At 38.3% G+C, this 24,381-nt stretch overlaps 1 protein-coding gene across 1 annotated transcript in view; it reads left to right on the top strand.

Moving 5' to 3' along the window:
• The window catches only part of LOC143033426 (uncharacterized), a 161,401-nt gene extending 137,788 nt beyond the window's left edge, over positions 1–23,613 (top strand). The window contains exons 10-12 of the mRNA XM_076198852.1: positions 19,069–19,682; positions 19,775–19,954; positions 20,106–23,613. Coding sequence (XP_076054967.1) covers positions 19,069–19,682; positions 19,775–19,954; positions 20,106–23,034 — 3,723 coding nt within the window. The 3' untranslated portion in view covers positions 23,035–23,613. The remainder of the gene's footprint in view (positions 1–19,068; positions 19,683–19,774; positions 19,955–20,105) is intronic.
• The last annotated feature ends 768 nt before the right edge of the window (positions 23,614–24,381 follow it).

Genomic DNA, 24,381 nt, shown 5'->3' with positions numbered 1-24,381 from the left:
ACACCAAGAGAAATTGTTTAATGTATTAAACAAGCATTTGATACAATTAAAGTGCTTATGAATGGTCACAATGTGAATGATTAATACTTGATTGACCTCCCCTTTGCTTTTTTCAATGCAAGGACCTGTCTAGGCATGTTCACAAATATCATCTTGAGGGATTTCTTACCATGTTTCCTGTAGTAATCCTAAGAGTTTGGGTTTTGAAGATGGCTTCCCATTCTTTTTTGCAAAGTTGTCAGTCTAATCTGCCCCAGAGGTGTTCAATTGGGTTCATATCTGGGGACTGACTTGGCCATGGAAGTTTCCTGATCCCATTTTGTCTCAAACAATTTTGTGTTGCTTGAGCAGTGTGACAAGGAGCTCCATCTTTCATAAATAGGAAGACATTTTTACTCACTCTACTGTTGGAGAATATTGGAATAAGTCCTTTAATATAGAAGCATATTTGCCTGAATTGATGTTTCCTTGACACTCTACAAGCTCTGATCAACCAACATTCCAAATAGCACCCTACATTATTGAAAGGCCCTCACGTTTCACTATTGGCTGCAGTCTTTTGAGGTCAAACTCTTGACTACAGTCTCCAGACCCACTCTCATCCACTGTTAGAAAATAATGTGAATCGTGACTCATCAGAGAAAATGACAGAACTCCAAAAGGTCACAGGTCTCTACCATCTCAACAGCCCAATCCTTTCTGCACTTGATATTGGTTGGATGAAGGAGTGGCTTCCTTCTTGCAGCTCTGCCATAGTAACCACCTTGTGGAGATACCTGACGGCTGTTCTGGGACTGACATCAGCTTGTGCTGCTATGTCAAAGGCCTTGCAACGTGGATCCTCTGACATTTCTTTTAACAATACACAAAGTTATTTTTGAGGGCCTGGAACAACCAGAATGAGGTTTTGTGCCCTTTTTGCCCTCTCTGGTGAATTGTACAATCACTCTATTAACAGTAGAAATGGGTATTGACAGATTTTCAGATACTTTGCATTGACTAAGTCCACCTTCATGTTGACCCACAATATGACCTCACTGAAATTCAGATAGGTCTATTGTTCCTTTGGTTCATGGCATGCTTTATTAATCTTGTATGTAATCATAAACATAAACGTAGGTAAATATAACATATTAGGTAAATTTGAATAACATTAAGCATTGAATAAGAGCAGAAATGCATTTTTCTTGGTGTCTATTCAATTCTGTCATGTCTGTGTAGATAGGAAATACCTAGATATATAGTCCAACCCCAGTCTATTTTATTTCTCAATATTGTGAGCCCATACACTTAAATTATGTCAGTGGTTTTTAACCATTTCCACTGTCTAAACCCCTTTCAGTTCTCATGCAACTCCATAAAGACAAATAAGTCTGTTGCTATTTGCATCTTCTTTGTATTGATCACTGTTTTTCTCTGTGCACTCCTTAGCTTTGATTCCATTACCTTCATTAGTTTTCAAGTTGTGTCTATTCATTGATTGTAGACTTTGCATTTCGAACTTGCAGGTAGAGAGCCTCTCATAATCTTTTTATATTTACCAAACTTTTTTCAACCAATTGTAATATATTATTTATTATCATGATCTTTAGTCATTTTTACCATCTGGCCCAAATGATTATACTAAACTTTTTCAAGACTCACTATTGACTATGATGTCTGTATTTACCTAGTTGTGTTTACGTAGTTGTATTTTGCGGGAAGAGAGCTATGCTCATAGTGACCCGCTATTGTATCTTTCTGCATCCATTTTTTTTCTTAAAGTCATGTATAGTTTTAGCACTCACAGTTTCTTCTTTTCCGTTTGTTCCAGATATCTATCACTCTGTGTGGGAAGCTATTCTTTTTCAGATCTCTTATGTAACTGTCCTTAAGTTTCTTCTCGTGTCCTCTTGCATTTCTTATGTCCCATTTTAGTAGGTCATCCCCATCAAGAATTTCCATCCCTTTCATAATTCTGGAAATGGTTATCAAATCACCTCTTTCTCTTTGTTCCAGGGATGGTAGATTTAGTTTATCCAATCTTTGTTTGTAAGTCAAATTGCAAAGTGTTGGTGCCATCTTTGTCGTTGCTCTTTGGTGTCCATAGTGACACTGCGTATTCCATTTTTGGTCTTATCAGTGTAATTAGTATTTTATTAACCATTTCTTCATCCTTGTAGTCAAAGGCTACTTTCATTGATCTTAATGAGTTGAAAGTTTGGTGCAGATAGGGGTGCACAGTTGGCAACCCCTGCACAGGATCAAAGATCATGGTGTAGGAAGGAGGGTGAATTGCATGCAAGGGTGTATTTACCTACCTAGTTGTATCTTACGGGAAGGGGAGCAACGCTCATGGTGTCCCACCTTTGTATCTCGCAGTGTCTAGTTTTTCTTAAAATTTGTGTATGGTTTTTACACACTTGTTCCAAGTGTCCACCACTCTGTGTGGAAAACTGTTCTTCTTCAGAGCTCTTCTATAACTATCTTTTTTGAGTTTCTTTCCATGTTCTCTAGTGTTTCTCTTGTCCCAATTGAACAAGTCCCCTCTATCGAGTATTTCCATGCCCTTCATGATTCTATAAATGGTCAGTAGGTCACCTCTCTGCTCCAAAGTCGGTAACTTCAATTTAGCCAATCTCTTCATATGACAAATTTGAAAGTGCTGGAGCCATTTTTGTGGTTGCTCTCTGGATTCTTTCAATTTTCTTTATATTTTTGGCACTTGGTGACTATAATGTCGCTGCATATTCCAGTCTAGGCCTTATTAGTGTGACTAATATTTTTTTTAATAATTTCTTCGTCCAAATAGGTAAATGCCACTTTTATTGATCTTAGCAAGTTATAGGATTCTCCAACAATTTTTTTTATTTATCAAAGGACAAGTCATTTGAGATAATTACTCCCAGATCATTTTCAGATCCCACTTTCTGTACCTCCTTAGTTCCAAATTTTATATTGTCCTGATATTCTATTACTTTTTCTGAACTCCATTATGCTACACTTAATGTTGAAGTCCACTTCCCATTTCTGACTCCATTTCAAACCTTGTTCAGGTCTCCCTGTAGTGATTCACAATCCGTTTTTGGTTTTTACCTTCCTCAACAATTTAGCATTGTCTGCAAAGAAGCCCATGTAACATTCCACATCATCATCCATGTCATTCACATAAATAGCAAACATTATTGGAGCCAATACAGATTCTTGCGGAACTCCACTAATCACCTTTCAACCTGAATATTTTTCTCCGAGTACTACTCTCATCTTTCTACCATTCAGGAAGTCCTCCATCCAGTTAGTAGGTTGCCGTGTATCCCTCCTATGTTTTCCAATTTTTTTTTTAATAATTTTTTGTGTGTTACCTTATCAAAGGCTTTTTGCAAGTCCAAGAATGCACAATCAGCCCATCAATCCCTTTCTTGTATTATATCTATTAGTCTTGAGTAAAAACCATTTAAATTTGTGGTACATGATCTTCCCTGTCTGAACCTAAATTGTCTTGAGTTTATTATATTTTCTTCCAGTTGTTTTACCCATCTATTCTTGATAATTTTCTCACAGATTTTGGCTACAGTGCTTGTTAGTAAGAGCAGCCTGTAAATAGTTGGTTCTTCCTTGTTTCCTCCTTTATATATTGGTACAATGTTGGCATTTTTCCAGCCTTTTGGTATTTTTCCTTCTTTAAGTATTTACCTAGTTGTAATATACGGGAGGGGAGCTATGCTCGTGGTGACCCGTCTTTGTATCTCTCCGCATCAAGTTTTATCTTAAAATCTTGTATAGTGTTAGCACATACTGTTTTGTTGTCTAATTTGTTCCATGTATTTATCGCTCTGTGTGGGAAACTGTTCCTTTTCAAGTTTTTTCTATAACTATCCTTTTTCAATTTTTTTCCGTGTCCTCTTGTTTTACCGTTGTCCCACATTAATAGGTCGTTCCTGTCTAAAACTTCCATTCCTTTCATTATTCTGTAGATAGTTAGCAAATCTCCTCTTTCTCTTCTTTGTTCCAGAGTTGGTAGGTTCAGTTTGGATAGTCTTTGCTCATATGTTAGGTCGGCGAGTCTCACTGCTAGTTTTGTTGTCGCTCTTTGTTATCTTTCTAGTTTCTTAATATTCTTTTTGGTACTGGGTGTCCAAAGTGATGCTGCATACTCGAGTTTTGGTCTTATTAGTGTATTAAGTATTTTCCTTATCATTTCTTCGTCCATATAGGTAAATGCCACTTTGATTGCTCTCAATAAGTTGTAGGTTTCTCCGAACATCTTGTTTATATGCTTATCTGGTTTCATGTCCTTTCCAATCATCACTCCAAGATCTTTTTCATAGTTTGTTTTATTTATTTTTTCTTCCCCAATTCTGTAATCTTTTGATATTCTATTTTTACTCTTTCCAAATTCCATTATGCTGCATTTCTTAATATTGAATTTTACTTCCCACTTTTGAGTCCAATTCCATATTGTGTCCAGATCTTGTTGCAATGAGTTGCAGTCCTCTTCCGTTTTTACCTTAAGTAATTTTGCATCATCTGCAAAAAAAATTATATAGCACTCCACGCCTTCATTCATGTCATTAATGTATACAGCGAACATGATCAGGGCCAGTACTGATCCTTGCGGGACCCCGCTTTTTACTTCTTCCCAGTTGGAGAATTTTTCTCTAATTACAACTCTCATTTTCCTCCCAATCAGAAAGTCTTTCATCCATTCCAATAATTTTCCTCTGATGCCACCTTTTGACTCTATCTTATTTATTAGTTTCCTATGAGGTACCTTATCGAATGCCTTTTGCAGGTCCAGAAAAGCACAGTCTGCCCATCCATCTCTTTCTTCTATTATGTCTACTAATCTTGAGTAAAAGCAAATCAGATTTGTTGTACAGGATCTCCCTTGTCTAAATCCAAATTGATTTGGGTTCAGTATAGATTTTTCTTCCAGGTACTTAACCCATCTGTTTTTGATCACTCTTTCACAAATTTTTGCTATTGTGCTTGTTAGTGAGCAACTTATTATGTTATATTTTGTCCATTAATTCTTTGCATTCTTTTAGTAACCAGTTTGCAATTCCGTTCAGGCCATGTGATTTCCTAACATCAAGGTTTGTTAATTCCTCCATTATTTCTTTTTGCGTTATTATTATTTCGCTCATGGGGGGAGATCTCACTTTGCTTCCTTCGTCCCAATACTGTACCTTCTTTCTATTGAAAACAGACTTGAAGTGATTAAATTTATTCATGACTTCGGCCACTTCTAGATTTGTGTATTCTGTATTTCCTGGGCATAGTTTCACCATTTCCTGTTTATTTTTAAGTTTACCATTCATATATCTATAGAATAGTTTTGGTTGCTCTTTGCATTTTTCTATAATGTCTTTTTCATATTTCCTTTTTTCCTCTTCACACTTTCACTTATGTGACGAGAAGGTGCAAGTGTAACCTTGATAGGATTAGAATTAGCAGAACTAGTGGTTTTAGGTCAGGTAGATTGTAGAGTGAGAGAAGTAAGTGTGTCGGGGGATTGAAAAGTGAAATAGAAACAACCAAAGAACCAGGAAATCACAGAAATTAAGTGAACCACAGGTCTTACAAACTAGGTGCTGGAGATGGCCAAGACGATGAGGAGCACAAAGGAACTATTCAAGATGAGTAATATCACCTTAAAGCCATTTGATGGCAGTGGAGACATTGCTGGGTGGCTCAAAAAGGCAGAATTAGTGGCAAAATAAACCAGTCACGGATGTCGCAAGCTATATTACCCTTAACATGAAGGGTGATGTATTGGCCATCTACCTAGAAATGGAAGGTAGTGATCAAACAGATGTGGAAAAGGTGAAAAAAGTACTGGAAGAGGCTTTTGCTGAGAGTCCATTTTAATTGTTTAATCAGCTGCAAAGAATGTGCTGGGCTGGTGAACAAGTCGACGTTTTTACCAATGGAATTAAGAGATTAGCGGGACTGTTGACATTCAAAGGTGAAGGCTTGGAGCAACACATTAGAATGGTGTTTGTGAATGGCTTTCCAGATTGCACATCTGCTGGACTACAGCAAGTAAATAATGTGTCAGCAAGTATGGAAATGTTGATGGTCCATGCTAGGCTTCTCACAAGGACACAGAAGGATGGGCCTTTAGTTGCCATGGCGACAGAGAAACCACAAGACTCTACGTGAAACCCAGGGCCAAGATGCCAGCCAGATGACTCATGGGAAGAGGGGAGAGCCAGTGAAGTGAGGCCCACCACTTGACAATGGAAAAGGGAAAACAGGGGAGTCCAGGGGTGACCACAGAGAATGGAGGGGACCACCTAGGATCCGTTGTTATGGGTGTCAGCGCCCCAGTCACTTTGCGAGGAATTGTAGATTGACGCAGTCCATATGTTACAAATGCAATGAGCCTGGACATATTGCTCAACATTGTGAACAGGGAAATGGACAAGGGGTAGCTGTTATGCAAATGGCCACCAAAGAAATGCAAGGACGGTATTCAAGTGTATGCTGATTGTAGATGTCTGGTTGAGAGGAAGATGCACAAGAGCCCTAGTAGATTCCGGCTGTTCAACCACAATTATAACAGCCGACTTGATAAAGGAATTCAGACAGGAGATTTGCCTTGATGACAGTTGATGGAAGGAAGACAAAGTGCGAAGGCGACCAGGAAGTTGAAATGATAGTGGAGGGCATTCCAATATGACTAAGAGTGCTTGTTATTTGAATGGTCATAGTGGGAATTGATGTGTTGCTGGGAATGGATGCAATTGCACAATATGAGTGGCGACATCCCCGGGTAGGGCCGGTGCTACCAGCCAATACTGAAGAAGGCCCTGCATCACTACAAGTGGGAGAGGAGGTATGGGTGAAGCCAAAGGATGATAAGTGCATGTCACAGTGGACGAGGGGGGATCATAACGGAGGTAAATTTGTGGAACAACATATCTGTTGAGGGAGTGCCACAAGATATCTTGGCTCTTTGTCGTGTGGTGAGTGACAGAGTAAATGAGGAAGAGAGTCACAACACAGTAGTGAATGGGGGGAATGACGCCCAACAACCGCAGCACAACAGACATCCTCCAAGATGGCTGCAGGACTATGAAGTAGGAAGTGGAGGAGATTAAGAATAGATTGATCTTGAGATCAGGGGGGGGGGCAATATGGTGCAGATAGGGATGCACAGTTGGCACTCCCAGCACGGAGTCAAAGGTCACAGTGTAGGAAGGAGGGCGAAGGGCACACAAGGGTGTGTGCATGCCAGTGTGTATATGGAACATAAAGGTACAAGTGTAACCTCGATAGGATTAAAATTAGCAGAGCTAGTGGTTTTAGGTAAGGTAGATTGTAGAGTGAGAGAAGTGTGTCGGGATTGAAAAGTGAAACAGAGACAATCGAAGACCCAGAAAATCACAGAAATTAGGTAAGTGAGCTATAAGTCTTACAATGTCTCTACTTTGAACTTTTTTTTTTTTTTTCTTTTCTTTTATTTCGCTCTAATTCATCTGTTAACCTACTTTGAGACTTTCCTTTTTAAAATCACTCTGCATATATTGCAAGTCTTGTGATCTTTCTAAAATAAGAATGTCATCCACAAATCTTAACCTCTTGTCTAAGATGATGCCTATGTAGGCATCATGAGGAGTGATTGGGTATATGAGGATGCTGGCGTTGGTGTCCTGATTATATTTATTTTGTAGTTGTAGCCGAGTGACCCAAATTCTGTGAAATGGCTTGATTGCATTTTCAGTGTTTATTATTACTCAGAGTGAGAAAATCAACAGTGACTTTATATTTTATAATGCAATTATTGTAATTCTTCATCGAGTCATTGTAGGCACCCGATGCTGTGCTCAAGAATTTGACTCATATTGAAGAGGGTAAGTGATTAGATTTTTGCCAATAATCTTCATACCTTTCTCCTCCCAACTCAACCTTCTGAAAATCTCCTCCAGACATGCAGTAAATAGTAGGATGAAAATGTATTGCCTTGTGGTACTTTTTTCTTGACCTTTATGTTTTCTGTTTCTTTAAGTAGTTGGAGTTACAAAGGTATCTTGTTCATAAATATTTTTTAGAACTCTTACAATGTGTTCATTTCTACCCTGCTTTCATAGTGAGTAGTATTGCTATTTGTTCTACAGAGTTGAAGGTCTTCTCATAATCTACAAAAGTTAAATAAAAAGGTATTTATAAGTTTATCAATTTCTTCTTTATAGATAAAGATTTCCTCTTTATGAATAAAGAGGTATATTCTTTCATTTTCTTGATTAATTGATTCATTGTGTGCAAATGGTCTAGAATATTTGCTTCTAAAGCCTGCCATTCTCTTGGTTTCCATGAAAAACTAATTTGTAAAGATCTTGGAAAATACTTTATATACATTTTATAAACTAATCAGCTGGTAGTTATTAATGTCTTTCTTGTCTCCATTTTTTGTGAAGTAGAATCACTGTAAGCATTGCACCAGTATCCAGGGATCCAAAGTCTTGATGTAAACACTAAACATATATCTGAGCCAATTTACAATGAACTTCTTTCCTTGTGTATTTCATAAGATATATTGATTTGCCATCTTCCCCAAATGCTTTTCCTCATTTCATGCTTTTTAAGTAAATACTACGTATTATTTTGTAACTTCTGGTACACTGTTAATATATATAGATGAATTTACAGACTCCTATGGTATTTGATGACTAAAGCTCATAGTAATTTTTTTTTTTAGTCTTTTTACCATTCTCTCTCTGCAGTTAATAATATTTTCATTTCTATATTTCATCTGAAGACTTTCATCACACCAGTTGAATGATTTTTGCATCATCTGCAAACATGTTGGCATAGCTTGTTCCATCATGTCATTGATGACAAGGAACATTATTGGTGCAAGCACTGAACCTTGTGGTACTCCACTTGTTACTGTTTTCCATCGTAACATCCTTTACTACTGTCCTCATGTATCTTTCCTTCAAAAAATCTTTCATCCATTCTAGTAGTTTGCCTCTCAGTACTCCAACATGATGCAATTTCCACACAAGTCAGTTGTGAGGTACTTTATCAGATGCCTTTTCTAGGTTGAGTATACCCACCCCTCTCTCTTGCATCCCATAAACCACTCAAGTTAAAGCTCAAAAGGTTTGACACATGGATGAAGAGATGGTTAAGAAACTAATTGTTGCATTAGTAAGACTGAAACTAGAATATGCTGCATCATTGTGGGCACCTATCACAAAGAAAAACATAAAAAAAAATTAGAAAGAATCCAGAGAGCGGTGACTAAGATGGCACTACACTATCAAATTTAACATATGAACAAAGATTGGAGAAATTACAACTGAAAACACTAGAACAGAGAAGGGAGAGAGGCGATTTGTTGACCATCTTTAGAATTATGAAAGGAATGGAAGTTCTTCATAGGGATGACCTATTAAAAGGGGACAAAAGAGAAACAAGAGGACACGCAAAGAAACTAAAGAAAGACAGCTATAGAAGAGACCTGAAAAAGAACAGCTTCCTACACACAGTGATTGACGTCTGGAACAAATTGAACAGTGAAACAGTTAATGCCAGAAATATGCACGAATTCAAAAGCAAAATAGATGTAGAGAGATACAAAAACGGGTCATAACGAGCATAGCTCCAGGCCTGTGAAATACAACTATGTAAATACATCTCACATCTCACGTCCCAGACGGAATTGCAAACTGGATACTAAAAGAATGCAAAGAACTAATGGACAAATTATAACATAATAAGGTAAAGCACTGGCCTCACAAGTCAGAGAACCGGGGTTCGATTCCCCGGTCGGGCGGAGATAAGTTGGGTTTGTCTCCTTTCACGTGTAGCCCCTGTTCACCTAGCAGCGAGTAGGTACGGGACGTTAGTCAAGGAGTTGTGACCTTGCTGTCCCGGTGTGTGGTGTGTGAGTGGTCTCAGACCTACCCAGAGATCGGCTAATAAGGAGCTCTGAGCTCACTGCCGTAGGGTGGTGTCTGGCTGTCTCGACAGAGACTGCAGCAGATCCGAGGTGAATATACACTTAAAGAAGGAAAAACACCAAAAGACTGGAAAAATGCCAATATTGTACCAATATATAAAGGAGGAAATGAGAGTGATGAGTGAGGAAAATGGAGGAGAAATAGGGAAAGATGAAGTGAAAGCAGCTGTTAAGAGGATGAGAGCAGGTAAGGCACCTGAGTTGGATGGATGCCATGCAGAATGTCTGAAGAAAGGAGGTACAGTTATGGTGGACTGGCTGGTGAGGTTATTTAATGTTTGTTTAAGAGAGGGTAGAGTGCCAGAGGACTGGAAGAGTGCCTGTATCATTCCACTTTACAAGGGAAAGGGGGACAAGTGTGAGTGTAGTAGTTTCAGAGGAATCAGCTTGTTGAGTGTAGTTGGGAAGGCTTATGGGAGGGTCTTGATTGAGAGGATTAGGAGAGGAACAGAGGGAGTAATTGGTGAGGAACAGTGTGGTTTTAGGACAGGTAGGGGTTATATAGGTCAGATTTTTGTGGTAAGACATGTGAGAAAGCTATAGGAAAAGGTAAAGATGGTTTTTGGGCTTTAATGGATTTGGAAAAGGCTTACAACAGGGTTGACAATAAGGCACTGTGGGAGGTACTGCAGATATATGAGATAGGAGGAAAGCTGTTAAGAGCAGTCAAGAGTTTTTATGAGAGTAGTAGAGCTTGTGTTAGGATTAGAAATGGAGAGAGTGAATGGTTTGAGGTAAAGGTGGGACTTCATCAGGGATGTGTCATGTCGCCCTGGCTGTTCAATCTATACATGGATGGGGTGGTGCAAGAGGTGAATGCGAGGGTAGTGGGTCAGGGGCTGGAGATGGTTAAAGAAAATGGAGAAAAATGGGAAATAAGCCAGTTGTTGTTTGCTGACGACACTGTGCTTATAGCAGGATCAGAGGAGGTATTGAGGAAGTTAGTGACAGAGTTTGAGAAGGTGTGTGAAAGAAGGAAGCTGAAGATAAATGTGGACAAAAGTAAGGTGATAGATGTACAAGGGGAGAGAGTGACAGCAGGCTGGAAGTGAGCATTAAGGGAGAGAGACTGGAGGAAGTGGATAGTTTTAGATACTTGGGTGTGAATGTGGCAGGAAAGGGAAGAGTGGGGGTGGAGGTAGAATTAGTCCAGGAGTATTAGCTTTTCAACCGGAACAAATTAGTAACAAGCTGAAATTTTCAGGAAGTACTCAGAAGACCTTTCCTGATAACATACTAAAAGTCCCCAAGAACCCCTTGCGAGGGTTTTGAGAAATTCAAGATTGCGTCCAAAATGGCAGCCAATTTTAGATTTTGTCATATTTCAAGCCCCAAACATCAAGAAAGTCAAACAATAAGTCAATAGATATGTTTTTTGGGGCAAGGAGTTCAATTCTCTAACTAATTTTTGGATTATCAGAATTTTAAATGGAATAATTAGCAAAACAAAAACAAAATACTTTTATGAACCTGAACATGCACACATTATACAATAAAAGTCATGCCAGTAGCAAGAAACAACACTTAACTATTACCTTAACTACAGACAAAAATGCTTAGCTGTAGTCCTAATTATAGAATTTTAATCAATCAATAAATCAAATCAAATTTGACGATGGTCTTAGGCATCATCTTCGTCATCAGTTTCAGGAGAAACTGGTCTTGGTGCTTCAGTCTCTTCATCATTATCAATGAAGGATGGCATTTGTGCTGCATTGTTGCAGGTTTGACCACTCTACTTTGTACACATGGCAGAGCAGTGTACCCCCATCTTCCTGCAGCCACATGATGCTTCACAGCTATCTGCTTTGTAGCCACATGAGATCATGTTGAGCAGACAGTCGGGGGCAATGGGGTGGTCAGTTTCAACTGGAATTAGGATATCCTCCAGCTTCGATCCCCAGGCTGTTGGGTGCAAGGGCCTGCCCATCCATTCCTGAACAGTGTGATAAGTTCTGAAGGAATACTGTTTGGCTGCAGCACTTGTCGGAGGTAAACTTGCAAGTTGGAAGGATGAGGACAGAGATGTTCTGCTGATTGCCTATTTGTAGGCAGTGTAGCAGAACTCGTCCAGTGACACACCATGAGGTGTACCATACAACTTCAGGAGGAAGCTTTCACCTGCTTCTTGCACTTGTTGGTGAGTGCTTCCAGTATTAGAGAATGTCTTGAGCTGATCATACTCCTTCTTGTTGAGAACCAGGTTGAATGCCTTGCGCTTCCCTTGCCGATACACTGCAGGCAGAAATAACAGAATGGGCTATGGCATTATATCGCCTGTTCAGTACACCTGTGTTTTGCCCTTTGGGTTCAACAATTTGTGCAGAAAGAGGTTCAGAGACCCAGGAATCATAGACAACCCATTTTCAGTACCTTCCAAACTGTGATATTCACTGAGGTCAAATACAGACAATCAAATGTCATCACGAATAATTGACACAGTCATTTCAATTATGTTTTCACTCTCCTCTGTTTTGTCTGCTGCTGTCTGCCATCCACTTTTCTCGAAGAATGCGGTGAGCTGAATCTCTGAAGCTAACAATGCTCGACTTTCCAGGGAGGCTTGTAATGGTTATGTCATCTTGATATCTTTCCTTCAGCTTCTGTTTCAACTACTTCATGGAGTAGCCCTCCTCACCATGCAAGAATGTCTCCATCATCTCCATGAGGTCAGACACAGCATACTAACATTCATCATTTTCATCCAGATAGGCACAAAGTTCATTGAAGGCAGATTGCCTCAGAACATCAGGTGGCTTGCCAACTGATTTCTGTGTTTCAGATTTGCTGTGAAAATCTTGGGCACAGTTACGGTGATATTTGGCTTCAGCAGCAACCAAGTCAGAGGATGCCTCAATCATTCTTTTGGCAACCATTTCTCCCCATTCATCATTCCTCTCTTTTGCCCTGTCTAAGATGTTCTGTTTGAAGGGCATTGTCTCCACATTACTGGTCATCTTCTTCCGTTTTGTAGTAAGTCTGCTACTAGTTGGCAGTACTTCAAAGCAGAACAAGCAGTGTGTGGTGATGTCAGACTATGGAGCTTTTGATCTTGGGGTGGGTGGCTGAACCTCCTCTTGTAGTACAGGTTCCTCTGACTTCCTCTTTGCGGACCTGATGGAGGACTACCGGGTATAGGCCTTCCTGCAGGCGATGTGAAGTGTCAGTGGGTTCTGTATCTCCAATGTTTCATGAAGTCCATACTTCCTCTCCAGGCTTGCTGCTACTAAGGTTGTCCTTCCCTTGGCTCCTACTTGTACATAATCCTTGGTGCATAATTCATTGCAAATAATGCATGAATCCATCTTGAACTCTAAAAAACAAACAAAATTTAACATCACATACAACATATGAATCAGGCTAATACTTTCATCAATTGATAATCATGGTTTTACATGTATCACTAAAAACTTTGTGGCATTTCAGAATTACTTGTTACAACATCTGTGAATGTACTTGTAACTCAAAAACATGACACAGGCTCAATTCATCACACATACACTGACATAAATTAATTCCTTGGGTCTGAAAACTTATATTTTCATACTTCATTTGTGTTTCTATCTTGATTGAGACCTGAGATATAACAAAATATGATATCGATGGCCATTTTGGACGCCATCTTGAATTTCTCAAAACCCTCGAGGAAAATTGTTAGGGACTTTTAGTATGTTATTAGGGAAGGTCTTGTTACTAATTTGTTCTGGTTTGAAGCCATATTTGAGCTAATGCTCCTGGACTAAATGTAGATTGAGAGAAGCGAGTAAATGCCTTGGTGGACTAAAAAGTGTAATGAGAAATAGACATCTGGGAATGGATGCTAAGAGGAGGTTATATTTATTTACCTAGTTGTATTTACCTAGTTGTATTTTGCGGGAAGGGGAGCTATGCTCGTGTTGTCCCGCCTTTGTATCTTGCAGTGTCTAGTTTGTTTTTAAACTCATGAATGGTTTTTGCGCATACTATTTCATTGTCCAGTTTGTTCCAAGTGTCCAAAACTCTATGAGGAAAACTGTTTTTCTTCAGTTCTCTTCTATAGCTATGTTTTTTTATTTTCTTTCCATGTCCTCTTGTGTTTCTTTTGTCCCAGTTAAGTAAGTTCTCACTATCGAGTACCTCTGTGCCTTTCATGATTCTGTAGATGGTCAATAGGTCACCTCTCTCTCTTCTTTGCTCCAGTGTCGGTAACTCCAGTTTAGCCAATCTCTCTTCGTATGATAGGTTTGCAAGTGCAGGTGCCATTTTTGTAGCTGCTCTTTGGATTCTTTCTATTTTCTTTATATTCTTTTTGGTACTGGGGGACCACAATGTCGCTGCATACTCTAATCTAGGCCTTATCAATGTAACCATTATTTTTTTCATCATGTCTTCGTCCAAGTATGTAAACGCCACTTTTATTGATCTTAGCAAGTTGTAAGTCTCCCCGACAATTTTGTTAATCTGTATATCATAGGACAAGTCGTTCGTGATAATTACTCCCAAATCTTTTTCGGATCCTACTTTCTTTACTTCTTTGGTTCCAATTGTATATTTTCCTGATATTCTGTTTTTGCTTTTTCCAAACTCCATTATGCTACACTTCTTAGTATTAAAGTCCACTTCCCATTTTTGACTCCAGTTCCATACCCTATTTAGGTCTTCTTGCAGTGCTTCACAGTCCTCATCAGTTTCTATTTTCCTTAGCAGTTTGGCGTCATCGGCAAAGAAGCTCATGTAGCAGTTCACGTCCTCATCCATGTCATTCATATAGATAGCAAACATTATTGGTGCCAGCACAGATCCTTGCGGTACTCCACTGATCACCTCTTTCCAGTCTGAATATTTTTCTCTGAGCACTACTCTCATCTTTCTACCAGTCAGAAAGTCCTCTATCCATTTTAGTAGGTTTCCCTGTATTCCTCCTATGTGTTCCAGTTTTTTTAGTAGTTTTCTGTGTGGTACTTTGTCAAAGGCTTTTTGCAAGTCTAGGAATGCACAATCAGCCCATCCATTTCTTTCTTGCACTATGTCTATTAGTCTTGAGTAAAAGCATATTAAGTTTGTGGAGCATGATCTTCCTTGTCTGAATCCGAATTGTCTTGGGTTTAATATGTCATTGTCTTCCAGATGTTTTACCCATCTATTCTTGATTATTTTCTCACAAATTTTGGCAATGGTGCTTGTTAGTGATACTGGCCTATAGTTGGTGGGTTCTTCTTTGTTTCCTCCTTTGTGTATTGGTACAATGTTAGCGTTTTTCCAGTCCTCGGGTATCTTTCCTTCTTTGAGTGAGCTGTTTATTAAGATGTGTATTTTGTCTGTTAGTTCTTCTTTGCACTCCTTTAGAATCCAATTTGCAATACCGTCCGGGCCATGTGATTTTCTGACATCCAGCCTTGATAAATGTTCTGATATTTCCTTTAGTGATGCTGTAAACTCATTCATGAGGGGAGATTTCTTGTTTTTGTCTATGTCACAATTCGGTATTTTCTCTCTGGTGAAAACAGATTTAAAGTGATTGTTCATGACTTCGGCCATCTCTAAATCTTCTGTGTATTCTATGTTTCCTTGGCATAGTTTCACCAATTCCTGTTTGTTTTTAAGTTTACCATTCACATACCGATAGAATAGTTTGGGTTGCTCTTTGCATTTGTCTATAATATCCTTCTCATGGTTCCTTTTCTCCTCTCTTCTCACATTAACATACTCATTTCTATAGTTAACATAAATTTGCCATTTGCTTTGTTTTTTGTCTTTTCTCCACTTTTTCCAAGCTTTGTCCCTTCTGTCTTTTGCCTCACTGCATCTTTTGTTGAACCAACATTTAATGTACTCTCTCTCTCTCGCTTTTGTCTTGGTACATGCCTGTTTACCCCTTCATTGTAGTTTTCCATCAATATATTCCATTTCTCTTCCACTGCTGTTTCTTCCCTGTAAAATATTTCCCAGTTTGCATTCCGGAAGAATGTCTTTAGTTTTGTAAAGTCTGTTTTGTTGTACCTCAGTCTTCCTTTCCTATGCTTTTCGTTCCTCTCTATGTCTATTTCTTCCTTTAGTATAGTTTCGATGAGTACATGGTCACTCTTTCCAATTGGTGTCTCATACTGGACTTTATGCACTATTTCAGGCTCTGTTGTAAATATTAGATCTAGTTTCGATGGCTCTTCATTATTTCTGTACCTTGTGTTTTCATGGACCCATTGGGTCATTGTGTACTCCATGGTCATATCTAGCAGTACATTGCCCCACGAGTCATCTCCTCCTTGCACTGTCATGCTGTCCCAACAAATTTCTTTGCAATTGAAGTCCCCCATAACTACCAGATTACCCTTACCCATTAGTATCTCATTGAGTGATTTTCTTGTGTCATCTAGCATTTTTTTATGTTCAATTTCTTTCCAAGCGCTTGTTTTTGGAGGCACATAAGTCACCACAAACTTTCTACTTTTCATATTCTTGCCTTCGACTTTTATCATGATCAATTCAGCATTACCTTTGCCCTCTGCAATTTTTGTCACCTTTAGGTCTTTCTTGGCCAAGAACATGATTCCCCCTCCCTGTTTCTTGTCCCTGTTTTTTATCCAGTAGTTGTATAAACCTTGTCCGATAACAGTGGATGGTATTTCACCTCTTAGTTTAGTCTCTACAATTCCCATTATGTCTGGTTTTGCTTCTAACAGATAATCATTGAGTTCGTTCAGTCCCGAAATTAGTCCGTCAATGTTGGTATAGGCCACTTTTAATTTTCTTCCTTCTCCCTGGTTTCTTCTTCCCTTGTTTTGTTCGTTTTGAAGCGCCATTGTCTTAATCTCAAGTCTATTACTCTCCACTGGAATTCTTTGCATTCTGTCTCCGATCTTTTCAAGTTTTTTTCCTTTGCTTCTTCTCTTAGCGCCCTTTCTTTTTCTAATTCCTCAGTACTCATTTCTCTTTTTATCCATATCTTATTGTATTTTTCACTCTTTGCCAAGTTACCTACTTTTTCAAATATGTCTTCTACTACCACTTGTGACCTTAGTTTTATCTTTAGAGGTCGATTCCTATCCTTAGTATAGCGACCAATTCTGTAAGTCTCTTCTAAGTCTGTGCCTGAATCACTATCTCCCCCCTGAATTTCATTAAGGATTTCTACTGCTGTCTCTTTTTCTTCTTTTTCTCTCATGTACCTCGCCAATCCTTGTTTTTCTTTAAGCCCATAAACCACTACATTTCTTCCTATCTACTGTGTCCCTGACCCAATTTGCTTTTTTGTTAATCACTTGAATGATTGTGTCTTTTGCATTATCTTGCATTTGCTGCTTGACTATTTCTTTGAAAGCAATTTCTTTATTTTCAATATTTTCTTTCCACTTCTTAATTTCCTGGATACTGTCCCCACCTAAGTTTTCTTCGATCTTTTGTGTCAATTCTTGGAATTTGTTGTTCACTTCCTGCTTTAGATTTTCGCTATTATTATCATTAGTTTTCTTCTTTTCATTATCATTCTTCAGTTCATTTATGTCTCTTTTCATTTCTTTAATTTCGTTTGCAAGATCCAAGTTAGCTTTTTTCAGGTCCGAAATTTCATGGTTAGTCTTAGATAAACAATCAATTAAACCAATGACCTCTTTTCTTAAGTCCATGATTTCATTTTCCCACCGAGTCCTATTTTTGCTCATCTCTCTCTCTATCTCTAATAATCTACTTAAGTTCTTTCTTTCGTACTTACCAAACCCTAAGAAATCGTTGTCATAACACGTGGTGCTTTGTTTATTGTTTACATCGCGGTTCAGTGGATTGCCTCCAGATGGCTCTGATTCGCAACTGGCTTTCGAGTCGTTTTCATTCATTTTTGCTAATTTCGAGTTAACACAATTAACTAGCACTGCATAGATACCATTTCGGGCACTCACGTTCACTCCCCACCCCTACAGTACAAACCAGGTTTTCCTTTTTCGTCGTAAATCCTCTTCTTCTTGGCCGCGCGACGACAGCGACGACGAGCGGTGTTGCTTCGATGAAGGAGTGATTGTGCCGACAGCACTGTACGGGGCAGAAATGTGGAACATAAGAGAGGAAGAGAGAAGGAGTTTGAATGTGTTTGAGATGAAATGTCTGAGAAGTATGATAGGGATTACTAGGCTAGGTAGAGTGAGAAATGAGGAGGTGAGTAGGAGAACAGGGGTGGAAAGGGAGTTGAGATAGGGTTGATGAAAGAGTATTAGGATGGTTTGGACACATGGAAAGAATGAGTGAAGAAAGATTAGTAAAAGAGGTATGGAAGGCAGAGGTGGAAGGAGTGAATATGAGGGGGCGTCCTAGGATGAGATGGATGGATGGGGTAAAAGGGGCATTACGAAAGAGAGGAATGTTTGTTGAGGAAGGATAGGAGAGGACAGAAGATAGGGGTGAATGGAGAAGGGTTGTGTATAGATGATGCTGTGATGCATGAGGAGTGGGTGGGGGATGGGGGGGTGAGGAAGTGTATATGAGAAATAATTTGATGCAGCCCGAAAGGATTTCTCCCCGTCTTCTCCTTTTCTGCATGAGGGGATGGAGAGCGGTGGTCGCCGAATTAATTAAACGACCTTACTGTGGATTTGCTGTGTCTTGCGACACTGCTTCTGACCCAGGGCAGTAGACAGGATGTAGGGATGACCCAAACCAGGAGGTGCCAAGATGGGAGAGAGGGAGGAGGGTGGAGGGGAGTGGAGTATGTAGGGGATGGAATGGGTGAGAGTGGTTTCTATGCCTTTTTCTTTTTTGCTACCCCCCGTGTAATGGGGAAAAAAGCCTTTGGTATATGTATGTATGTTCTTTCCATTTCACCCTTTGGCAGTTAAAGGTTTCCCACAAGGACTCAATTGCAACTGTAAAAAGAAAGACATCAAACAACTTTTTGTGGTATTCAGCTTCATTCCAGGCCTTTGTCATGTGAAAGTGCAAAGGAACTTGTTACACTCATGTAAAATTAAGAACCCATTACTCTTTGAATTTAACTTGGGGGGTGGGGCAGGGGGTAGTAGATGATGAGGTATTAAGCTTTAATTCAGTCATGTAACACTCAAATAAGTATAGACAATTGTTATGATTACACAATTATAGACAGTTCACATATTGTCAGATCAAACTATATATTCATCTACTTTGTTTTTCAGAATTGTGTCCTGTTTGTTTCCCTGTGGAATACAGAAAATGATGGGGACATCAACATTGCTGATATATTGGTTAAAAGAAAACTGGCAAAATATAATGATGACAGCTCATGTATTTCTCACTGCCAAAAGAAAGTGACAGAATATAAAGATGACAGTAATAACTGTAGTATATCTCAGTGTTTTTATGATAGGTCATTATCATTCCATGAAAATGTAGTAGAGGACCCTTCAAATAGTAAGGTGGCCTCGGAAAATTGCCTTTCTACTAAAAGTAATGCAAGCCTTTCTTTGAATTCATTTGATTATGTCAACAACATTCCTGTGAGTGAATCATTATCATATACCCAGCAGAAGGAGGTCATTAAAGTTCTCCAAAATAAATTGAGAGATGCATATGAACTTCTGGAGCACAGCCAGCCCCAAACATGTAGTGAATTTTCAAGTTGGCATATGGTAGAGAAGAATGGAAACATCACCAGCACCCCAAAGGTTACTGACCAGATGTTAGAGAGTCAGACACCTGAGAAATTGTCTTCTTCAGCAGAACATGAAGAATTGTTGAATAGCAAATGTCTTGTTAATGAAACTTTTTCTCCCAAACATTCTTTAACAGGGTAAATATTCTAAAGTGTTCCAGTAGTAATGTGTGCAACAGAAAAAATAAAACACTTGATTTTATATTTTATTTTTCTTTGTTGTTTGACAGAGTGTCTTCACAAGAAAGGATAAGTACGTTGTCTGGTGTGGAATGGAGCAAGCTGAAACTTTTAAGGTGTGAAAAAGAAGGTAGTAGGCCTGTGTTATCATCTCCAAAACAGACTCACATAGATATTGTTGGAAGTACTGAGGGAATTTCAGTGGATTTCTGGCAAGAAGACCAACTCAGGTTAGACAAGACTTTGCAAATTACTTTAGTTGAAAGATATAGTAAAGGTGACCTAGCTGTAAGAGGATTGTTTTTTGAAACTGAACAACTTTTAAATTTAATGTATTCAGTGATTTAAAGTAGAAATTAACATATATATATTTTTTTCCAGAGAAATAAAGTCGCCAGGTTCTTATGCAGAAGTGCTGTCTGGTTATGATTTAAAGCAGAAACCCAGTCAGTGTTTTAAGGTACAGTCTGAAAATGTTCTGTTGTCTGGCCCAACCCAAGAGGAGCATTTATACAGAAATCATAAGGAATTTATTTCAAATAACTCTGTGATATCTAGTGCAAATAGCAAGTCTTTCCAAGTGAATGGCCTGCCTGGAACAAAAATACAAGTGGAGAACTGGAACACTGGTGGTGAGGATGTTTTCAGTCATCAAGAAACAAACCAAGACATGATACATTGCATGGTACCAAACCAAAATAAAGAATGTTTAGTGGAGGAACTAGTGAAGATCAATGAGGAAGAATATTCTTTACCCTTAATATCTGGTCAGGGTGAGATAGAACTCAATGTAAAAAGTGTGTGTGACATAAGGGACACCACATGTAGCATCAAGAATTCAGAGAAAGTTATTAGCAAGGAAATAGGTGAAGAGTTGAAAAGACTGATGTCTGATCAAGAATCAGACTTCAAGACAGATGTGGAACATACTGGTAAAGATGAATGTCTTTCATCATGGCTGGTATCCAAAAAAATATCAGAAAATGGTTTGCAACAAGAGCAGTATATCCAGAAAGAAAGAACAACAAACCAACAGGTTGTGCCTTGTAGCGTTCATGAAATAAAATCAAAGCCACAAATTCATCTTTCAGATAAAGGTTCCAACTCAGCTGTGGAGCATCAGTCAAAATCTATGCCTTTGAAAGAATATGTTGATCATTTTTCATGTGGCAAACAGTCTGAAGATAAAGTAGACATTGAACAGTCATGCAAAGTAACAGCAGACACAATAGAAATAGATTATTCAGAAACTAGGGGATCAAGCAATGTCTCCACCATTAAAGAATCCAGTCCTAAAAATTTAATTAACTGTAAAATTATGATTAATGGATCACATTCCAGTGAACTTGGCTGTATTGAAAATAACCTGCCACACCATGTAATAATTTCTGATCCTCATTATACACCATTCAGCCAAAGAAACAAGTCTTTAATAAAATCAAACATGGCATCAGATAATCAGAAAGAGCTGGATCTCATAGTTTCCACTGCAGAACCTAGGTGTACTGAAGAGTCGAAAGTAAGATCAAGTACCAATGATTTTGAAACCAAAACTATAAACACTAGCATAGAAACAAACAAGTTTTGTAGTTTGTCTTACGAAATACCAATTAAAGAGGTAAATGGTTATACCAAGGAAGGTGATTTTAGTCATAAATGTACCAAAATTTATGAAGAGCGTGTCCAAAATGAAGCTTCTGTAATATACAACTTAAAAACTCAAGAAAATCTTTCCCAGAATTTGAATGAACTTGACACCAGTTTTGTAGAAAGTTTATCAAATCAGAGAGTTACCAGCCCAGGACAACACACTAACTCCATGTCATCGTATGGTCCCAGAAAGTGTTTGTCAAAGTTGATTGATATAGAAAATGAAAATTTTGGTCATTGTCCTAACCGTGCCTCAGAATTTTCACTAACCTCAAGTGAATCTCACAAGGATGGACAGCTTGAGAAGTCCAATCACTATGGCTATACATTAGGATATCCTTCACAAACATCAAGTGAAGAGCATCTGGATAGACATCAAAAGTCCCATAAATGTGGAGAAGAAGAATTTATGGGTGGTAAAGATCAATGGATTGTTACAAAAAAGGCTGAATCTTTACTCAAGAATAATGAAAAAGCTGCTACCATTGTTACCATACAAGGAGGCAAATTTGATTCAAAACACTCTGAGAAATCAAGTCAAGCTGAAGAGCAAGCCTCAAAAATTGAAGTAGGTGCATCACATGAGGATGGAAATGAGAGCCTTATTGGACATTCTGCAAGTTTATATAATTGTCAGAAGCCTGTTAATTGTGAACTAGCTGAGAATTCTATTTCAGAAATTAATTGTGCTTTAAATGAAAACATAAATAGATCTAAGACATGTATGAAGAAGTTAGACCTGTCTCTAGACATTGATCAGAGAGAAAATTTCTTTCAGAAGCCTGTTCAGTATGATCTCTCTGAAAATTGTGCTTCACAAATTGATCATGCTTTATTTGAAAATGTAAATGGATCTAAGGCATTTACAAATAAATCAAAAAAGAGAGAAAATTATTCTGAAGATTCTGAAAATAGTGTACACACATGCAAATCATGGGTGGATAGTTATTTGAAATATTTACATCAGAAAATGAAACTAACTGTATCAAGAGTACACTGGAAAAGACATCAGTCCATACTGCCTCAAGAATGTGATACTGCAATTGATAAGACTTGTGATCCTTTGGAGGGTTTACAAGTTACAAATGAAAATTATAAAACAATGAATCAAAATGAAATTTACTCAAGTAAAATTTTTGATAACCCAAAGTATTGTATTACCAAGAAAGATTTTATGAAAGAACCTGATGAAAATTTCAAAGCCAATAGGATTAACAAGAATATTGTGGGAACATTCAATACACATTCATATGGTCAGCAAGGTTCTGGTGTCACAAGACCCATACAAACTAGTGGTAGTTCAAATAACTTGTATGGCATGAACCACTCACAAGTGACATATGCTCCATCTGTTATACCTCAATGGTGGCAATGGCCCAGGGGTAATTTGCCTCCTATTTATACACAACAATATGCTGTTGATCCAACCCATTCCATAAAACCTCCCAATACTTTTTCATTTGGAAACACTAGACCACATATTCAAGACTGGTCAAATTTTGCCCCTAAACAAAATCCGCTTATGTATCTACCACCCTCTACACCACATGTACCTTGTGGTGTGTACCCTTTTGACCATTCTATGCAACAACTTGCATGCCCTTTAGTCTCCATGTATCCTAGTATGTATATGATGACACCACCCTCTTTTCCTCAATAAAGTAAATAATTTTAATAATACAATTACCATGAGTAGTAATTGTGATTGTGTTATGTAGCTAGTTGCTCAACTGACCACAGCATCTTAGTTTATACAGTATGTATGATCAATACTTTTTTTTCTTCTTCTTCTTCTTCCTCAAGAGAAATTAAACATATCCAAATTAGGTTCAAAACCCTAGGTTAACTAATTTCAGAGAAGGTTATGTAAGAATTTTATTCTCCTTACAATTGTATATTTCCCTACATGACTGAAGTTGTAGAAATGAAAATAAATAGTATGAACACCATTGCTGTCACCTTTGAGCATTTTGACAGAAAACACAACCAAAGGGATTTTAATCCTGTGAGGTCTAGGACTTCCTCCAGAGCTTCCTTCCAGATTTTCCTCTAGACCAGCATTAACCTTGTCCAACCTTGTATGTCACCCTTATACAGTAGTTAGGTCTAAGACTGTCACCCCCTAAATCTGGTTAACATCTGATTACTTACTAGAAGAATAAAGGAAAGTGAAGTACTACTTGGTGATTTATTTTGTTGGTTCCTAGAACCCACTGCCATCATTGTTGATAAAAGAAATAAAAAAAATCTGATAAAAAGAAAAGAGCATGGACAAAGTCCAACATACACAGCTGGGTAATCAAGCATACATGCATCAATGTGAATTTTGAGAGAGAAGTACTTTCCAATGGACTTGCCAGTGTTACTAGAACTTCAAGATAGTCCAAAATTCGAAGCTGCAGGGGCCATACTGTACTTTTGGAATTTTACTGAACAACTACTAGTAACTGCCAGCAACAGAGTGCAGTTGTGTCCCATCTCTTGTCAGATTTTTGTATTTTGCCTAGTTGTATTATACAGGAAGGGAGCTATGCTTGTATTTACCTAGTTGTATTTTACGGGACGGGAGCTATGCTCATTGTGACCCGTTTTCGTATCTCTCCATGTCCAGTTTTTTCTTGAAATCATGTTTAGTTCTGGCATTCACTGTTTCACTGTTCAATTTGTTCCAGACATCGATCACTCTGTGTGGGAAACTATTCTTTTTCAGGTCTCTTCTGTAACTGTCTTTCTTTAGTTTCTTTTTGTGTCCTCTTGTTTCCCTCTTGTCCCATTTTAATAGGTCATCTCTATCGAGAACTTCCATCCCTTTCATAATTCTGAAAATGGTCAACAAATCATTTGTAGTTATCCGTCTTTGTATCTTTCAGAATCAAGTTTGTTAATAAATTCTTGTTTAGTTTTTGCACACAATGTTGCCTCATTCAATTTGTTCCAAATATCCACCACTGTATGGGAAACTATTCTTTTATAGATTGCTTCTATAACTATCCTTTTTGAGTTTCTT

Source organism: Oratosquilla oratoria, chromosome 15 (genome assembly GCF_046742065.1).
Source record: "Oratosquilla oratoria isolate Oo_2021 chromosome 15, ASM4674206v1, whole genome shotgun sequence".
NCBI classification, from domain to species: domain Eukaryota; kingdom Metazoa; phylum Arthropoda; class Malacostraca; order Stomatopoda; family Squillidae; genus Oratosquilla; species Oratosquilla oratoria.
The sequence above is the reverse complement of the archived record's forward strand: the minus strand, read 5'-3'. Positions and strand labels throughout refer to the sequence as shown.